The 19,122-nt window shown below is 49.1% G+C and overlaps 1 protein-coding gene across 2 annotated transcripts; it reads left to right on the top strand.

Annotated features, from left to right (window-relative positions):
• Nucleotides 1-10,991: 10,991 nt before the first annotated feature.
• On the top strand, nt 10,992-16,427 carry SETD6 (SET domain containing 6, protein lysine methyltransferase). Of its 2 annotated transcripts, none has more exons than XM_077288977.1 (9): nt 10,992-11,112; nt 11,794-11,874; nt 11,958-12,102; nt 12,661-12,802; nt 12,889-13,083; nt 13,927-14,047; nt 14,127-14,307; nt 14,381-14,523; nt 15,038-16,427. In XM_077288977.1, the coding sequence occupies exons 1-9, from the start codon at nt 11,086-11,088 to the stop codon at nt 15,350-15,352; spliced, it is 1,350 nt and encodes a 449-aa protein (XP_077145092.1). In that variant the 5' UTR covers nt 10,992-11,085; the 3' UTR covers nt 15,353-16,427. The 2 variants fall into 2 exon arrangements, with proteins under 2 accessions (XP_077145092.1, XP_077145093.1); XM_077288978.1 differs by having other exon boundaries at nt 11,087-11,189.
• The last annotated feature ends 2,695 nt before the right edge of the window (nt 16,428-19,122 follow it).

Below are 19,122 nucleotides of genomic sequence, written 5' to 3'. Positions count from 1 at the left end.
TTAAGAGCCATGTCCTCATCGGTGTACACCCAATATCCACAGATCAACAGAAGAACACAGATATCGCCATACACCATGGGATCTCTTCGTAAAGTAGGAGTCAACTTTCTTTGGCTAGACACATTTAATGTAAACTCTGCACTCCTCAGGAGCCACTAACCGGTAGATTATTCCTATAGAGTAATCTAGATGAGATGGAGCTTCTCGTGAGAATAGTGTTCCACCATAGTCACCATCCTACACTCTCAGAAAGCCTGCTGCCATATCTTAGACCAAACTAATAGAAATTCATCAAAAGTTTTGACCCAGCTCATTACGAAAAGACAAACTCAACGCGTTTTGCACCTTTCCAAAGGTTCATCAGCGCATTAGATCAATACTTATCTTATGGTGTCTCGGATACATGACTTTTGCATCAAACTAGCTAAGGCTCCGTCTGGGGAGAGTGTATACCCTCATGATGCGCGGCATGACCGTGTATCACCCAGCACGTGCACTTATCCATACCCAGCACATCTCACAACCAGCCCTCGTGAGCTGTCTGAGGGGTGCTGTGTGGGTGTAACCTGGAGCTGATAACAGCAGAGTTTGGTCATTTCTCAGTCCTGGAAGGTGCAGCTTGCTGTGGGTTCTGTCCGTTTTCTGATAGGAATCTACTCCGCTAAGCTTTGAACCTTTCCCGTGACATCATGTCTAATACTTTCTTTTTGTTATCCCTTTTATTTTATGTAATTGTATATACGTACTGTTTGTCCCCATTTTGTATCATCTTTGTATACTTTTATACACATTGCCTAACTTTCCAGATTATAATCCAAGACATAATGGAGGCAGCACACCATATAAAGATAAAAAATGAGTGCTATTTAATAGCCCATGTAGTGATGTTTTGGTTCAAATGTGTGAACCTTTTTCAAGCCTGCTCTGTGGAAGGGTTGGTATCTACCTATGAGGCTTGGTACCCTGCTATGCGGGTGCGGCCTTTTATATGTCTTTATCAGTTCTGTTCCTCTTGTTCTGTAAACTTCACCCCTGAAGCCATATGCTAACTGTAACGGGGGTCCAATCCACCTGTAAAATGATTGGTGGCAGCTTTTTGTTATTGTGGAGCTGGCAATGACCGTACGAGGAGGGTATATATATTCCCTGTTCCCTGCGTTGGAATTGGAGGTGTAAGTACCATACCCTCACTGTGAGCCCCCAATAACCGGCCCAGTAGTAGAATCAGCTGCGGTTTCATCCATCACTCGTCAGTCAGTTGTGTTCTTGAGCTAATGAGTGGAGGCAGAAGAGTTGAGCCCCCTGACAAACTGGTGGCAGCGGCCCTCCCAGCTGTTATTCTTCACAGCCCCTATTTCTTCTTTTCTCTTTTAACTTCCAGGTCAATGATCTCATGCTCTACATTAATTATTTTTCGGAATACTAAAATTATATATAATAATGTTGTCACGGTTCACACTTTGCTGCCAACACTATGTCACAGATCCCAACAATATGACAGGGATCCCGGGGAAGATATCTTTATCGTCCCCACTACTCACACCAAATTGTCACAAACCGGGGTGGTTTGGTTGCCCCTGGTTCCTTCTGAAGGGGATTTATCTATATCCCACTTCCCAGTTCCGGTTTGGAACTTACAGCTCTCTGGCGCCCCCTTTACCCTCAGGTCAGATTGGGTACTGCACCTAGGGTAATTAGTCACCAGAAAGACTGCCTGCTATGTACTGGCTATTGGGCATACTGCAGAGAGGGCAATATAACTACTCCCACACAGGCGGGAACAATAATTATAAACGCGCCGTCACTACAAAGATTCCCAATTGCACAGAACAAAGTATGCTGCCACCAGCTCCAATTCCACAAGGGTTAACGGGTCCAGAGCCAACCCAGATCAGTAGCGTAATTCACTTCAGAGGAAGCGGCAGTTCATTTATGGAGCAGAGAGACAAGCTAGTAAATTATATATTTTACTCCATAAAAAGGTAGTGTTTACAAAGTATAAAAGATATTATGAAGAAGACAAAATCATGTGTACATTACAGATTACAAATAAAATAGGATTAACATTGAAAAGAGAACACTTACAGGTCGCCAAGATAATTTCATAATCATCATGGCGGCAGTGTGCTCAGGAGATACATCCAGGTGCATTAGAACATCTTGCTTCCTGGGCCAAGACTAACTCACAACTCAGCAGGCATAAGATATGCCTTCTTGTTGTGACATCACTAAGTGGGCTGAGTTAAGACATGCACTCCTCTTTTCTCAGAACGTGAAAAACATTTTTTACGCATATCTCGCTGTATGAACCTCGTGCAAGTAAGACAAGATACTCATGATGTTCCCCTCATCAGGGGCGTTCTTTTAAGTGTAAATACGGAGCAATTACCTGAACCGCTGAGAAATCTGCACCGATGGACATCCGGAATATATAATTATTATCTGTCTAGCCCAAATCTGTGCCACGATATATAACTTTAATAGAACAAACAAACTCCGGGCTTACACCAGTTCCAACTAGTACTAGATGGGAGGAGGGATGAGTAGTTTTCACAGTCTGGTATTTGCAGAGTAGAACCATAAAACGTCAGTGATTCTAGTGGGGGGGGGTTTGAGTTACACACATACAAGCAGGCAGAGAGAGAAGAGGGGGGATTGGAATGGCCCACAGCGTGTCTCTGTGCCATGTACCTTGTACAACTAATCTCACATTATGACGTTCTTACATTATCGTGACAAATGTAATCAGTGTACCTAATAAGACGCCCAGTAAGCAGATACACCGGATACCACTGGTGTATCCAACATCGGAGTTTTATGGCTGTATAAGCAGCGTGAAAACCCATGGCAGCATCCAGTCCAGAAGATACAAGTCTCGGCAAATGGAACTCCGTTAAAAAGGTTGTTGAATACGTCATCCCACACTCAGACGATGCAGGATATATTCTGCCACAAAGGACAAATATCTGTGACTTTTTGCGTTTAGGTTGTGTGTAAGGCTATGGGCACACGTATTCTTATCCACTGAGGATTTGATAAATCTGCAGGGCAAAAACGCTGCGTTTTTGCTGCAGATTTATCGCAGATTTTCTGATGTTTTCACTGCGGTTTTACAACTGCGGTTTTCCATAGGAGCAGCTGTAAAACCGCTGTGGAATCCACAGAAAGAAGTGACATGCTGCGGAATGTGTAAACCGCTGCGTTTCCGCACGTTTTTTCCGCAGCATGTCCACAGTTTTTTTTGTTTCCCATAGGTTTACATTGTAATGTAAACTCATGGGAAACTGCTGCGGACCCGCAGATGCGGAAACGCTGCGGATCGGCAGCGTTTTCAGCATCGTGTGCACATACCCTTATACTATCTATATATGTCTTCTTGTATTGTTTTCCTTGTTATTTACAGTACAGACCAAAAGTTTGTACACAACTTCTGATTTAAAGATTTTTTTCTGTATTTTCATGACTGTGAAAATTGTACATTCACACTGAAGGCATCAAAACTATGAATTAACACATGTGGAATTATATACTTAAAAAAAGTGTGAAAACAACTGAAAATATGTCTTATATTCTAGGTTCTTCAAAATAGCCACCTTTTGCTTTGATGACTGCTTTGCACACTCTTGATGAGCTTCAAGAGGTAGTCACCGGGAATGGTCTTCCAACAATCTTGAAGGAGTTCCTAGAGATGCTTAGCACTTGTTGGCCCTTTTGCCTTCACTCTGCGGTCCAGCTCACCCCAAACTATCTCGATTGGGTTGAGATCTGGCGACTGTGGAGGCCAGGTCATCTGGCGTAGCACCCCATCACTCTCCTCGGTCAAATAGCTCTTACACAGCCTGGAGGTGTGTTTGGGGTCATTGTTCTGTTGAAAAATAAATGATGGTCCAGCACAACGCAAACCGGATGGAATAGCATGCCGCTGCAAGATGCTGTGGTAGCCATGCTGGTTCAGTATGCCTTCAATTTTAAATAAATCCCCAACAGTGTCACCAGCAAAGCACCCCCACACCATCACACCTCCTCCTCCATGCTTCACGGTGGGATCCAGGCATGTAGAGTCCATCCGTTCACCTTTTCTCTGTCGCACAAAGACACGGTGGTTGGAACTAAAGATCTCAAATTTGTGTTCTTTAGCCCAAAAAGTCTCTTCTGCTTGTTGGATGTCCTTAGCAGTGGTTTCCTAGCAGCTATTTTACCATGAAGGCCTGCTTCAAAAAGTCTCCTCTTAACAGTTGTTGTAGAGATGTGTCTGCTGCTAGAATTCTGTGTGGCATTGACCTGGTCTCTAATCTGAGCTGCTGTTAACCTGCGATTTCTGAGGCTGGTGACTCGGATAAACTTATCCTCAGAAGCAGAGGTGACTCTTGGTCTTCCTTTCCTGGGGCGGTCCTCATGTGAGCCAGTTTCTTTGTAGCGCTTGATGGTTTTTGCCACTGCACTTGGGGACACTTTCAAAGTTTTCCCAATTTTTCGGACTGACTGACCTTCATTTCTTAAAGTAATGATGGCCATTTGTTTTTCTTTACTTAGCTGCTTTTTTCTTGCCATAATACAAATTCTAACAGTCTATTCAGTAGGACTATCAGCTGTGTATCCACCAGACTTCTGCACAACACAACTGATGATCCCAACCCCATTTATAAGGCAAGAAATCCCACTTATTAAACCTGATAGGGCACACCTGTGAAGTGATAACCATTCCTGGTGACTACCTCTTGAAGCTCATCAAGAGAATGCCAAGAGTGTGCAAAGCAGTCATCAAAGCAAAAGGTGGCTAATTTGAAGAACCTAGAATAGAAGATATATTTTCAGTTGTTTCACACTTTTTTGTTAAGTATATAATTCCACGTGTTAATTCATAGTTTTGATGCCTTCAGTGTGAATGTGCAATTTTCATAGTCATGAAAATACAGAAAAATCTTTAAATGAGAAGGTGTGTCCAAACTTTTGCTCTGTACTGTATCCTCATCCACATTTTTGGGGTTTGGGTAGCACCTGGTCGTGGGTTGTCGTTGTGGTCATCACCGGTCCCCCTTCTCCTTGGTCCCGCAGTCTCTTTTGGTCATTTGTCTCCTCTCATCATTTTCCGCTGTCCATTGGGATATGTCATTCAGCAAATCCGCTCATCAGAATCTCCCTACTGATCCGTCTGATGGAGCTGGACTCCCATGTTGCAGATCCTCTGTGCTCTCAACATTGACTGTCTGCTAAATAGTTTTTTTTTGCCCTTTTCAGGTGGTTTAGTCTCGCGCCATACATCTTTGATAATGAAGGACTTTATTATTATTATTCCGGATTATTTTGGTTTCACGGTTTATTAACTCATATTTCTGCAAACCTCACATTTGATTGCTGACACCATTTTCACCATATGACATTTTCTATACAACTTGAATGCAGTCATTTATTTTTCTGCGATTATCAGGATCAATTATTTGTTTGCCGTCTTAATAAACTTCTACTTTGCAGGCCCCATACTCTTTTTACGGATGACATTCTCCATCACCGACCCTGTGAATTCCCTCCATGAATTTTCTATGATAATTAATCATTTCTCATTTATATCTCATTATAAAATTAATGAGAAAAGTCAAAAATCCTAAGCTTTAATTTAGAGGCAGAAGCAGTGGATTTGATGAAGGGCGAGTTCTCCTCCTCATGGGAGGCATCAGAGATCTCCTTACAAACCCCCGGAGACCAAGTATTGGAAAGATCTAAGGTCACTCACGTCTTACTAGATAAATGACAGCACCGGACTGTGACATACGATACGCCGGTCCCTCCTATGTCCCAGTAATTATCTCTTCATCCTGGATTATAAATGTCACAAGCGACGACCAGGATTCATCTGGCCAAAAACGATAAAGGGGGTATAGCCCTCCCCAATATAGCAGCTTATCATAACATTCCCCTACAGAGTGGACGTGGCCTGCACCCAACATGAAACAAGTGGGTTACTATGGAAAAAGTCCAAAATAATCACAAGCCATTAACCCCTTTCTGACATCGGACGTACTATCCCGTCGAGGTGGGGTGGGCCCGTATGACCACCGACGGGATAGTACGTCCAGCGCGATCGGCCGCGTTCACGGGGAAAGCGCGGCCGATCGCGGCCGGGTGTCAGCTGACTATCGCAGCTGACATCCGGCACTATGTGCCAGGAGCGGTCACGGACCGCCCCCGGCACATTAACCCCCGGCACACTGTGATCAAACATGATCGCAGTGTTCCGGCGGTATAGGGAAGCATCGCGCAGGGAGGGGGCTCCCTGCGGGCTTCCCTGAGACCCCCGGAGCAACGCGATGTAATCACGTTGCTTCGAGGGTCTCTTACCTCCTCCTCCCTGCAGCAGGCCCGGATCCAAGATGGCCGCGGCATCCGGGTCCTGCAGGGAGGTGGCTTCACTGCGCCTGCTCGGAGCAGGCGCCGGGAAGCCTCCAGGAGCTGTGCACGTCAGATCACCGATCTGACACAGTGCACAGCAAAGTGTCAGATCGGCGATCTTACACTAAAAATAAAGATTATTATAACATCATGCCCCCCTCCCTGGGGCAATGTTATAGTGTAAAAAAAAAAAATTTTTCACATGTGTAAAAAAAATATATATATATTGTTCCTATAAATACATTTCTTTATCTAAATAAAAAAAAACAAACAATAAAATTACACATATTTAGTATCGCCGCGTCCGTAGCGACCTGACCTATAAAACTGTCCCACTAGTTAACCCCTTCAGTGAACACCGTAAAAAAAAAAAGGCAAAAAACGCTTTATTATCATACCGCCAAATAAAAAGTGGAATAACACGCGATCAAAAAGACGGATATAAATTACCATGGTACCGCTGAAAACGTCGTCTTGTCCCGCAAAAAACGAGCCGCCATACAGCGTCATCAAAGAAAAAATAAAAAAGTTATAGTCCTCAGAATAAAGCGATGCAAAAATAATTATTTTTTCTATAAAATAGTTTTTATTGTATAAAAGCACCAAAACATAAAAAAATGATATAAATGAGGTATCGCTGTAATCGTACTGACCCGAAAAATAAAACTGCTTCATCCATTTTACCAATCGCGGAACGGTATAAACGCCTCCCCCAAAAGAAATTCATGAATAGCTGGTTTTTGGTCATTCTGCCTCACAAAAATCAGAATAAAAAGCGATCAAAAAATGTCACGTGCCCGAAAATGTTACACATAAAAACGCCAACTCGTCCCGCAAAAAACAAGACCTCACATGACTCTGTGGACTCAAATATGGAAAAATTATAGCTCTCAAAATGTGGTAACGCAAAAAATATTTTTTGCAATAAAAAGCGTCTTTCAGTGTGTGACGGCTGCCAATCATAAAAATCCGCTAAAAAACTCGCTATAAAAGTAAATCAAACCCCCCTTCATCACCCCCTTAGTTAGCGAAAAATTAAAAAAATGCATTTATTTCCATTTTCCCATTAGGGCTAGGGTTAAGGCTACAGTTAGGGTTGGGGCTTTAGTTAGGGTTGGGGCTAAAGTTAGGGTTAGAGTTTGGATTACATTTACGGTTGGGAATAGGGTTGGGATTAGGGGTGTGTCAGGGTTAGGGGTGTGGTTAGGGTTACCTTTGGGATTAGGGTTAGGGATGTGTTTGGATTAGGGTTTCAGTTATAATAGGGGCGTTTTCACTGTTTAGGCACATCAGGGGCTCTCCAAACGCGACATGGCGTCCGATCTCAATTCCAGCCAATTCTGCGTTGAAAAAGTAAAACAGTGCTCCTTCCCTTCCAAGCTCTCCCGTGCGCCCAAACAGGGGTTTACTCCAACATATGGGGTATCAGCGTACTCAGGACACATTGGACAACAACTTTTCGGGTCCAATTTCTCCTGTTACCCTTGGGAAAATACAAACCTGGAGGCTAAAAAATAATTTTTGTGGAAAAAAAAGGATTTTTTATTTTCTCGGCTCTGCGTTATAAACTGTAGTGAAATACTTGGGGGCTCAAAGTTCTCACAACACATCTAGATAAGTTCCTTGGGGGGGTCTAGTTTCCAATATGGGGTCACTTGTGGGGTGTTTCTACTGTTTAGGTACATTAGGGGCTCTGCAAACGCAATGTGACGCCTGCAGACGAATCCATCTAAGTCTGCATTCCAAATGACGCTCCTTCCCTTCCGAGCTCTGCCATGCGCTCAAACGGTGGTTCCCCCCCACATATGGGGTATCCGCGTACTCAGGACAAATTGGACAACAACTTTTGGGGTCTAATTTCAACTGTTACCCTTGGAAAAATACAAAACTGGGGGCTAAAAAATAATTTTTGTGGAAAAAAAAAATGATTTTTTATTGTCACGGCTCTGCGTTATGAACTGTAGTGAAACACTTGGGGGTTCAAAGCTCTCACAACACATCTAGATGAGTTCCTTAGGGGGGTCTACTTTCCAAAATGGTGTCACTTGTGGGGGGTTTCAATGTTTAGGCACATCAATGGCTCTCCAAACGCAACATGGCGTCCCATCTCAATTCCAGTCAATTTTGCATTGAAAAGTCAAATGGCGCTCCTTCGCTTCCGAGCTCTACCATGTGCCCAAACAGTGGTTTACCCCCACATATGGGGTATCGCCGTACTCAGGACAAATTGTACAACAACTTTTGGGGTCCATTTTCTCTTGTTACCCTTGGTAAAATAAAACAAATTGGAGCTGAAGTAAATTTTTTGTGAAAAAAAGTTAAATGTTAATTTTTATTTAAACATTCCAAAAATTCCTGTGAAACACCTGAAGGGTTAATAAACTTCTTGAATGTGGTTTTGAGTACCTTGAGGGGTGCAGTTTTTAGAATGGTGTCACACTTGGGTATTTTCTATCATATAGACCCCTCAAAATGACTTCAAATGAGATGTGGTCCCTAAAAAAAAATGGTGTTGTAAAAATGAGAAATTGCTGATCAACTTTTAACCCTTATAACTCCCTAAAAAAAAATGTTGGTTCCAAAATTGTGCTGATGTAAAGTAGACATGTGGGAAATGTTACTTATTAAGTATTTTGTGTGACATATCTCTGTGATTTAAGGGCATAAAAATTCAAAATTTTCGCCAAATTTGTTTTTTTTTCACAAATAAACGCAGGTAATATCAAAGAAATTTTACCAGTACCATGAAGTACAATATGTCACGAGAAAACAATGTCAGAATCACCAGGATCCGTTGAAGCGTTCCAGAGTTATAACCTCATAAAGTGACAGTGGTCAGAATTGTAAAAATTGGCCCGGTCATTAACGTGCAAACCACCCTTGGGGGTAAAGGGGTTAATATCCCGAAATTTTTCTACATTTATTAGTTCCTTCCCTTCCACGACCTTCACCGCCATTATTAAACGCCATTACGGCTGTAGCGGAGCTGTGCGCGTGTTATGGCTGTAGCGGAGCTGTGCGCCCATTATGGCTGTAGCCAAGCTGTGCCCGCGTTATGCCTGTAGCCGAGCTGTGCCCGCATTATGGCTGTAGCGGAGCTGTGCGCCCATTATGGCTGTAGCCGAGCTGTGCCCGCGTTATGGCTGTAGCCGAGCTGTCCACGCGTTATGGCTGTAGCCGAACTGTGCCCGCATTATGGCTGTAGCCGAGCTGTGCGCCCATTATGCCTGTAGCCGAGCTGTGCCCGTGTTATGGCTGTAGCCGAGCTGTGCCCGTGTTATGGCTGTAGCCGAGCTGTGCCCGCATTATGCCTGTAGCCAAGCTGTGCCCGCGTTATGCCTGTAGCCGAGCTGTGCCCGCGTTATGCCTGTAGCCGAGCTGTGCCCGCGTTATGGCTGTAGCCGAGCTGTGCCCGCATTATGGCTGTAGCGGAGCTGTGCGCGCAATTTGGCTGTAGCGGAGCTGTGCCCGCATTTTGGCTGTAGCCAAGCTGTGCCCGCGTTATGGCGCCATGGAGCAGCCGGCCGCAGGGTCACAGCAACCATTACTCCTGTACATCACTGCGTCATCTCAGGACCATCTGCCCTGACTGAGGACACACTGGTAACAGTGTGTGTGGAGAACCCAACCCCCACCCAGCTCCTCCCTCGCCGCCTGGTAATGGTATGTTCCCACAGTCCGTAAGGCTACGTTCACATTAGCGTTAAGCTAATGTGCGTCGGGTTTGCGTCGGCGACGCAGCGGCGACACATGCGTCATGCGCCCCTATACTTAACATGGGGGACGCATGCGTTTTTTTTGTTGCGTTGTGCCACACATGCGTCTTTTTTGCCGCAAGCGTCGGACCAAGAAAACGCAACAAGTTGCATTTTTCTTGCGTCCGATTTTCGGCAAAAAACGACGCATGCGTCGCAAAACGCAGCGTTTTTGCGTGCGTTTTGCCGCGTTTTTGCGTGTGTTGTGCGTTGCGTCGCCGACGCAGCGGCGCACAACGCTAGTGTGAACGTAGCCTAAATGCTGCAGGGTGAACGCTGCGTACATCCACAGCGTCCAGCTGTTACAGCATAGAAATCCCATCTCCACTATGTGTGCACGGACGCCCACAGCTCACCCGCAGAGACGGACAAGTGACGCATCTTTCCAGACTGCAGCATGTCTATGTAGAGAAACTCAGTCCCCGCAAGATAAATGTCACCCGTACAATGTATTAGGCGCGGAGGTTCTGCACTGTTCAATGAACGCAGAGGATTCACCTGCTACATCCAAAGCGCTGCCGATTACTGACCGTGGTGACATAGCCGGGTCGCCCCACGGAGCTCTGGTCACCTCAGTGCTGCCCCAGGACGTCACAGGCAGCCAGGGCTGCTGCTGCCACCGGGTCCCGCTATCTCCCACTCTCCCTCTGGGTCCCGCTCTGTCTCCCTTCCCCCGATCCCGCTTTCTCTCTCCTCCTCCGGGTCCCGCTCTCTCTCCCCCCGGGTCCCGCGCTCTCTCCCTCCCCGGTGTCGCACACGGAGCTGCCGGGCCGGCGGAGTGCTGAAGTGACAGCGACCGGAGCCTCCCAGCTGCCGGGAACCAATCATCTCAGAAGGGCGGGGCTTATGTAAACCACGTGACTCCTCCACGCCCAGCGCTCCCCGGAAGCTGCAGTGTGACACGTGACCTCTACCAGGACGCACGTGCTGAGGAGGAAAGAGCATGAGCGCGGAGAGCAAGAGACGGAAGGTGCCGGAGAGTCTCTGACGTCACCGGGGAGGGTTACGTCACTGCTGTGTGCAGACGCCATGGCTTCAGCCACCGAGGTCATCAATGGGCGCCTGAGGAAGGAAATCATCCGGAGACGCTGCCGGCAGCGCCTGTGTGGTCACCGACCAATGGCGTCCTGATGTGCTCGGTGGAGACAAGTCCGGAGACGCTGCAGCCATTTCTCCAGTGGCCAGGAGCCGCTCTGTCACACCACACCCGTGTTCCTCGCTCTACTGTGGGTGCCAGCGCGGCCTAAACCTGGTGCCGTGCCTGCAGCATCTCCTGACTCCGTGTCCAGCAGCGTCTTATGGCCTCGCTGGGGGCGCCGCATCGTGGCCTCACCGGGTGCAACGTGTCGTGGCCTCACCGGGGGCGCTGCTTCGTGGCCTCACCGGGGGCGCCGCTTCGTGGCCTCACCGGGGGCGCCGCTTCGTGGCCTCACCGGGGGCGCCGCTTCGTGGCCTCACCGGGGGCGCCGCTTCGTGGCCTCACCGGGGGCGCTGCTTCGTGGCCTCACTGGGGGCGCTGCTTCGTGGCCTCACTGGGGGCGCTGCGTCGTGGCCTCGCTGGGGGCGCTGCGTCATGGCATAGCTGGGGGCATTATATGACAACACCAGTACTGCACTCTGTGTACCAGTTTGGTTTTTCCTTTGTTTTCAGCTAGGGGACGATGAAGGGGAGGCTCCACTCCCACATTTTCTCAGCTGGTGCCAAAAAGTTTCCATTCAACTCAACCCAAAGGTGGGTGGGGTATAGTTTGGGGTCCTGACATTCTGGGTGCCCCCTGCTGCAGACTATGAACACTGTCTCCGTATGTTATTTAGGTGTATGTTAGCGCAGAGGACTCGGTCTGGCAGTATGGGGTGCTGACACGTGAGGATCTCCCTGCAGGGGAAGTGATCTGCTCGATTCCCCGCTCCGCCCTCTTGTCCCAGTACACAACCCAGATCCAGGATCTACTGGAGAAAGGTACTGGCTGTCAGTCGAGCCAATTTTTCAGTATTCTGTTCTGATTACGTTCGCTGGTGAATATGGATTTTGCAATATTTGCTGAGCAAAGCCGAGTGCCGTCAATGGGAGCAGAAATGGGCAAATATGATCTTCAAACATAAAATCGGCACGGATAGGGAGGGTCCCAATATGGCAAATTCGGATTTAGCGATTGTTTCCGGCCATAATCGCTCAACTACTGGCTGTGTAATCACAGATCCCCAGTGTATCGGCGGAGTCATGGTTATATTAGTGGTGTTCCATCTGTGGGGTATTATCCGCGGGCTCCCCGGCTGCACAGGTATTGTCAGCGGGGTCCTGGTATTGTCAGCGGGGTCACCGGCCGCACGGGTATTGTCAGCGGGGTCCCCAGGCTCAGGGGTAATGTCAGCGGGGTCCCCGGCCGTGGAGGGTATTGTCATCGGGGTCCCCGGCCACAGGGGTATTGTCAGCGGGGTCCCTGGCCACGGGGGTATTGTCAGCGGGGTCCCCGGCCATAAGGCTGCTTTGACTGGGTTTCATTGTCTTCACCCACAGGACAGGAGAACCTGAACAGCAGATCTGGCTGGGTTTCTCTTCTCATCTCCCTCATGTATGAGGCCACAGACGAGTCTTCTCCTTGGGCCCCGTACTTTGGACTTTGGCCGCAGCTGAGTGCCCCTGACCTGCCCATGTTTTGGTGAGGACATTTTTGGTAAAGACTGGACAGAAAACGACAATCTATTTCTTGCTAATGAATGATCCTGGTCCCTCGTCTCCTTGTAGGTCAGAGAATGAGAGGCTGCAGCTGCTGAAAGGCACTGGCGTGCCTGAGGCCGTAAAGAAAGATCTGGAGAACATGGAGCAGGAGTACACCACCATTGTGCTGCCCTTCATCAGGAGTCACTCCAATAAGTTCTGTCCTCAGAAGCACTCCCTGGATCTGTACAAGAGGCTGGTGGCATTTGTCATGGCGTACAGGTAAGACGGCGCCGCCTATCGGGTACCTTCAGCATGGAGTTACATAGCGCAGAGGGACAGCTAGAGGGTAGGATGGCCGTGCTCAGAGGGACCTCTAGAGGGGAGGGCGGCCGTGCTCAGAGGGACCTCTAGAGGGGAGGGCAGCCGCGCTCAGAGGGACCTCTAGAGGGGAGGGCAGCTGCATGCAGAGAGACCGCTAGGAGGGAGGGCGGCCGCGCTCAGAGGGAACTCTAGAGGGGAGGACGGCCGCGCTCTGAGGGACCTCTAGAGGGGAGGACGGCCGTGCTCAGAGGGACCTCTAGAGGGGAGGACGGCCGTGCTCAGAGGGACCTCTAGAGGGGAGGACGGCCGTGCTCAGAGGGACCTCTAGAGGGGAGGACGGCCGCGCTCTGAGGGACCTCTAGAGGGGAGGACGGCCGTGCTCAGAGGGACCTCTAGAGGGGAGGACGGCCGTGCTCAGAGGGACCTCTAGAGGGGAGGACGGCCGTGCTCAGAAGGACCTCTAGAGGGGAGGACGGCCGTGCTCAGAGGGACCTCTAGAGGGGAGGACGGCCACGCTCAGAGGGTCCTCTAGAGGGGAGGGCGACCACACGCAGAGGGACCGCTAGGAGGGAGGGCGGCCGGCCACCCGCAGAGGTACCAATAGAGGTGTGAGTGGCCGCATGCAGAGGGAGCTGTCGTGAAGCAGGGAGGGAAGCAGAGCGTAGGCCATCTGAGCACTCTCCTTGTAAGCTGCTTTTTGGAGGAGTGACTGGCTGTAGCAGCTGCCTCTCCCCATCATCCGCCCCTTGAGGCCCAGACATGCCGGCTGTGCAGGTCATCTTCTTGGATATTACACCACAGTTTCCAGGAACCGCTGGAGGAGGAGGATTGTGGGAAGGACGCCCTCCCACCAATGATGGTTCCAGTGGCCGATTTACTGAATCACGTCGCGCACCACAACGCTCACTTGGAGTTTACACCGGTGGGTTTTTGTGGCCGTCGTCTTGGTTGGGCCACCTTGGGCCATTCTGAGAGCAGCATTCTTCCGTCTCTTGTAACAGGAGTGTTTGCAAATGGTGACCACACGGCCGGTGATGGCAGGACAGGAGATCTTCAACACTTATGGAGAAATGGGAAACTGGCAGCTGCTGCACATGTACGGGTTCTCAGAGCAGCACCCCAACAACATCTACGAGACGGCCGACATCCCCATGCTGACCCTACAGGAGGCTGCCCTGCTGGGTAAGAGCTGCCGGCTGCAGGCAGGGTTACTCTACTATGCTGTACGTGTCATGGTGTCTGTCTCTACATCTAGGGGCAGAGTCGGAGGAGCAGAGGGCGCGGGTCTGGCAGCGCTGGACCTTCCTCCGTCACATGGACGTGGTCCAGGAGGACGGAGCTTTTGTGTTCGGCTGTGATGGAGCATTGACAGAGGATGAGCTGAAGACATGTCTGAAGGTGAGCCAGTGTATCCCCTCCCCGCCTCATACACAGGTGGTCTAATGCTCCACACCTATTAGCTATCGAGTCCATGCCCCATATGTGACCCTACAGCCACAGTGCGGATGAGCCCGTGCCCCACTTGTGACCCTACAGCCGCAGTGCAGATGAACCCATGCCCCACCTGTGACCCTACAGCCGCAGTGCGGATGAACCCATGCCCCACCTGTGACCCTACAGCCCCAGTGCGGATGAACCCATGCCCCACCTGTGACCCTACAGCCCCAGTGCGGATGAGCCCATGCCCCACCTGTGACCCTACAGCCGCAGTGCGGATGAGGCCGTGACCCTACAGCCACAGCGCAGATGAGCCCATGCCCCACCTGTGACCCTACAGCCACAGCGCGGATGAGCCCATGCCCCACTTGTGACCTTACAACCGCAGTGCAGATGAGCCCGTGCCCCACCTGTGACCCTACAGCCACAGCGCGGATGAGCCCATGACCCACACTGCCTTTGTCCTCTCCTGCAGCTGCTGTGCATATCTCCAGAGGAGTTTGTAGACTATAAGGATAACGACGGATGGGAGGATGATGATGAAGATGATGAGACGCTAAATAACCAAGAGCTCTCAAGACTGCCCCCATCCTGGCGCATACTCCTCCATAGGACCGCAGAACTCGCTCTCAAGGAATACGCCACCGATCTACACAGCGACCAGGCTATACTGGACGACAATGCCACGTACAAAGAGCTCAGCCGCAGGGAGCAGTACTCCCTCCACGTGCGGTATGGACAGAAGCGGATACTACACAGACTCCTGGAGCTGACGGCAATCCTTCCATAGACTCCAACGAGCAGAGACACTGCAGGAGACCCCCACTACCACAGGGAGTACCAACGGCCCAAACACCCCTCCAAGAAATATCGGAAAGAGACCAATTGTTTCATACCGGATATCTGGAAAGCGGTGATGTCACCGCTGTATATTATAACTGATATCTGGAGAGCGGTGATGTTCCCCATCTTCTCCCACATGGTGCCAATGACGTTGCTGAAGACCCTTGTCCCTATTATGAAGGGTATTCTGTGAATGTCTGCTTCTGGCTAGTGTCCGTAGGTCCCGATATGTGCTGTATACAGCACCACTGGGGTATATACTGCGGGATGCTGTATACAGAGTGTCAAAGGATGGACACCAGAGGGACCACGCAGAGTCCCACCACTGCCACCAATTGTCTAAGATCATGGCCAGAGGGGTCGTACCTGAACCATGCACGCTTTTATCTTTGTGTCACTGTCAGGAATCCCACCGTGCTGCCACCACTGTGTCAGGGATCCCGGGAAGGATACCTTTATCATCCCTACCACTCACACCAATTTGTCATGACCCGGGGTGGTTTGATTGCCCCTGGTTCTTTCTGAAGGGATTTATCTATATCCCACTTCCCAGTTCCGGTTTAGAACTTGCAGCTCTCTGGCACCCCCCTTACCCTCAGGTCAGTCAGGTTACTGCACCTAGGGTAATTAGTCGCCAGAAAGGCTGCCTGCTATGTACTGGCTATTGGGCACGCTGCAGCGAGGGCGATATAACCACTCTCACTCAGACAGGAACAATATTTATCAACACCGCCGGTCGCTACAAAGCCTCCCAATCGCACAGGACAAATTCTGCTGCCACCAGCTCAGATTTCTTAATTATTAACGGGTCCGGAGCCAACCCCGATTAGTAGTGTAATTCACTTCAGAGGACGTGACTGTACGTTATAGAGCAAGAAGAGACAAGCTAGTAATTTTATATTTTACTCCAAAAAAGGTAGGCAGTGTTTACAGAGGTATAAAAGATATTATAATGGAGACAAATATCATATGTACAATACAATTACAAATAAAATGGGATTAAAGTTGAAAAAAAACTCTTACATTTCGTTATGTTGCATCAATTCATGGCCGACCGTGTGCTGTGGAGGAGGGGACACATCTAGATGCATAGCACATCTGTATAGCAGCTAGATCCCGGACAAAGACACGTGAAGACTGCTGCTTCACTCCTTATTTCCTAGCCTAAAACCCAGGCACTCCCCCTGTGGTGACCTCACTTAGAGGCTGAAACCTCCCCTTAGGAGTTATGGTAACCATTTTTATGCCTAGCTCGCTGTATGAATCTCGTATACGAAAGACACACTGATCAGAAGGTGCACCACGTTGAGGCAATTCTTTTAAGTGTAAACACAGTGTAATTACATGACCCGCTTATGGAGAAACCCGCTCTTTGCACCCGTTGGGTTTAGCTTCTAGCGATTTCAGGGCTAGAAAATCCCTCGATGGACATCCGGAATATATAATTCTTACATCTCTAGCCCTGATCGGTGCCAATATACATAACCTTCAGAGAACAATAGAATTTCGGGCTTTCTGTACCACTTTTAACCAGTACCAGGTGGGAGGGGGGAATGAGTGATTTTCACAGAGTGAGTCTGCAGCATAAAGCCATATAAATTCTTGAGGGGGGGGTATAAGATTTCACACACAGGCAGAGAAAAGGAGGGGAAGAGGGGGGTCGGAAAGGCCCCAGCGTGTGTCTGGAAAGCCATGGAACTTCTAGGTAGATACTCAAGCATGGCATATTCACATTATCGTGACAGTCACAAACGGCTCTGCTGCCCCTTATCACCCAGAGAATTATATGCTTGACCGACTACTAACCCCTTCCCGACCTGTGACACAGCTTATGCGTCGTGAAAGTCGGTGCCAATCCGACCTGTGACGCATATGCTGTGTCACAGAATGATCGCGTCCCTGCAGATCGGGTGAAAGGGTTAACTCCAATTTCACCCGATCTGCAGGGACAGGGGAAGTGGTACTTTAGCCCAGGGGGGGTGGCTTCACCCCCCGTGGCTACGATCGCTCTGATTGGCTGTTGAAAGTGCAACAGCCAATCAGAGCAATTTGTAATATTTCACCTATGAAAATGGTGAAATATTACAATCCAGCCATGGCCGATGCTGCAATATCATCGACCATGGCTGGAAATACTGGTCCGCCCCCGATCTACTCCCCAGTCCTCAGTTCGGTGGTCCGCTCCCCTCCGTCCTCCTGTCCGCTCCCCCGTCCTCCTGTCTGCTCCCCCCGTGCTGAGATCCACCCACCCGTGCTCCGATCTCCCCCCCCCCCTTCATACTTACTGAGACTCCCGGTGTCCATCCGTCTTCTCCCTGGGTGCCGCCATCTTCCAAAATGGCGGGCGCATGCGCAGTGCGCCCGCCGAATCGGCCGGCAGATTCGTTCAATGTACATTTTGATCACTGTGATAAAACCTATCACAGTGATCAAAATAAAAAAATAGTAAATGAACCCCCCCTTTATCACCCCCATAGGTAGGGACAACAATAAAATAAAGAAAATATTTTTTTTTTATTTTTCCCCCCACTAAAGTTAGAACTAGGGTTAGGGTTAGAACTAGGGTTAGGGTTAGAACTAGGGTTAGGGTATGTGCACACGTATTCTGGTCCTCTGCTGATTTTTCCGCAGCGGATCTGATAAATCCACAGTGCAAAACCGCTGCAGATTTACCGCGGATTCACCGTGGTTTTTCTGCGGATTTCACTGCGGTTTTACAACTGCGGTTTTCTATTGGAGCAGGTGTAAAACCGCTGCGGAATCCGCAGAAAGTGACATGCTGCAGAATGTAAACCGCTGCGTTTCCGCGCATTTTTTTCCGCAGCATGGGCACAGCGTTTTTTGTTTCCCATAGGTTTACATTGAACTATAAACTCATGGGAAACTGCTGCGCACCCGCAGCTGCGGAAACACTGCAGATCCGCAGCGTTTTCCGCAGCGTGTGCACATAGCCTTAGAATTAGGCTTTGTGCACACGGTGCGGATTTGGCTGCGTATCCGCAGTGGATTGGCCGCTGCGGATTCGTAGCAGTGTTCCATCAGGTTTACAGTTCCATGTAAACCTATGGAAAACCAAATCCACTGTGCCCATGGTGCGGAAAATACAGCGCGGGAATGCTGCGTTGTATTTTCCGCAGCATGTCAATTCTTTGTGCGGATTACGCAGCGTTTTACACCTGTTCCTCAATAGGAATCCGCAGGTGAAATCCGCACAAAAAACACTGGAAATCCGCAGTAAATCTGCAGGTAAAACGCATTGCCTTTTACCTGCGGATTTTTCAAAAATGGTGCGGAAAAATCTCACACGAATCCGCAATGTGGGCACATAGCCTTAGGGTTAGGGTTGAAATTAGAGTTAGGGTTGGAATTAGGGCTAGGGTTGGAAATAGGGTTAAGATTAGGCTTGTGGTTAGGGTTATGGGTGTGTTGGGGTTAGGGTTGTGGTTAGGGTTGGGATTAGGGTTAGGATTAGGGTTGGGATTAGGGTTAGGGGTGTGGTTAGGGGTGTGTTGGGGTTAGGGTTATGGCTAGAATTGGGATTAGGATTAGGGGTGTGTTGGGGTTAGTGTTAGAATTGAGGGGTTTCCACTGTTTAGGCACATCAGGGGTCTCCAAACGCAACATGGCGCCACCATTGATTCCAGCCAATCTTGCGTTCAAAAAGTCAAATGGTGCTCCCTCGCTTCCGAGCCCCGACGTGCGCCCAAACAGTGGTTT

The sequence above is a fragment of the Ranitomeya variabilis genome, chromosome 2 (assembly GCF_051348905.1).
Source record: "Ranitomeya variabilis isolate aRanVar5 chromosome 2, aRanVar5.hap1, whole genome shotgun sequence".
In the NCBI taxonomy this organism is placed as follows: Eukaryota; Metazoa; Chordata; class Amphibia; order Anura; family Dendrobatidae; genus Ranitomeya; species Ranitomeya variabilis.
The sequence above is the reverse complement of the archived record's forward strand: the minus strand, read 5'-3'. Positions and strand labels throughout refer to the sequence as shown.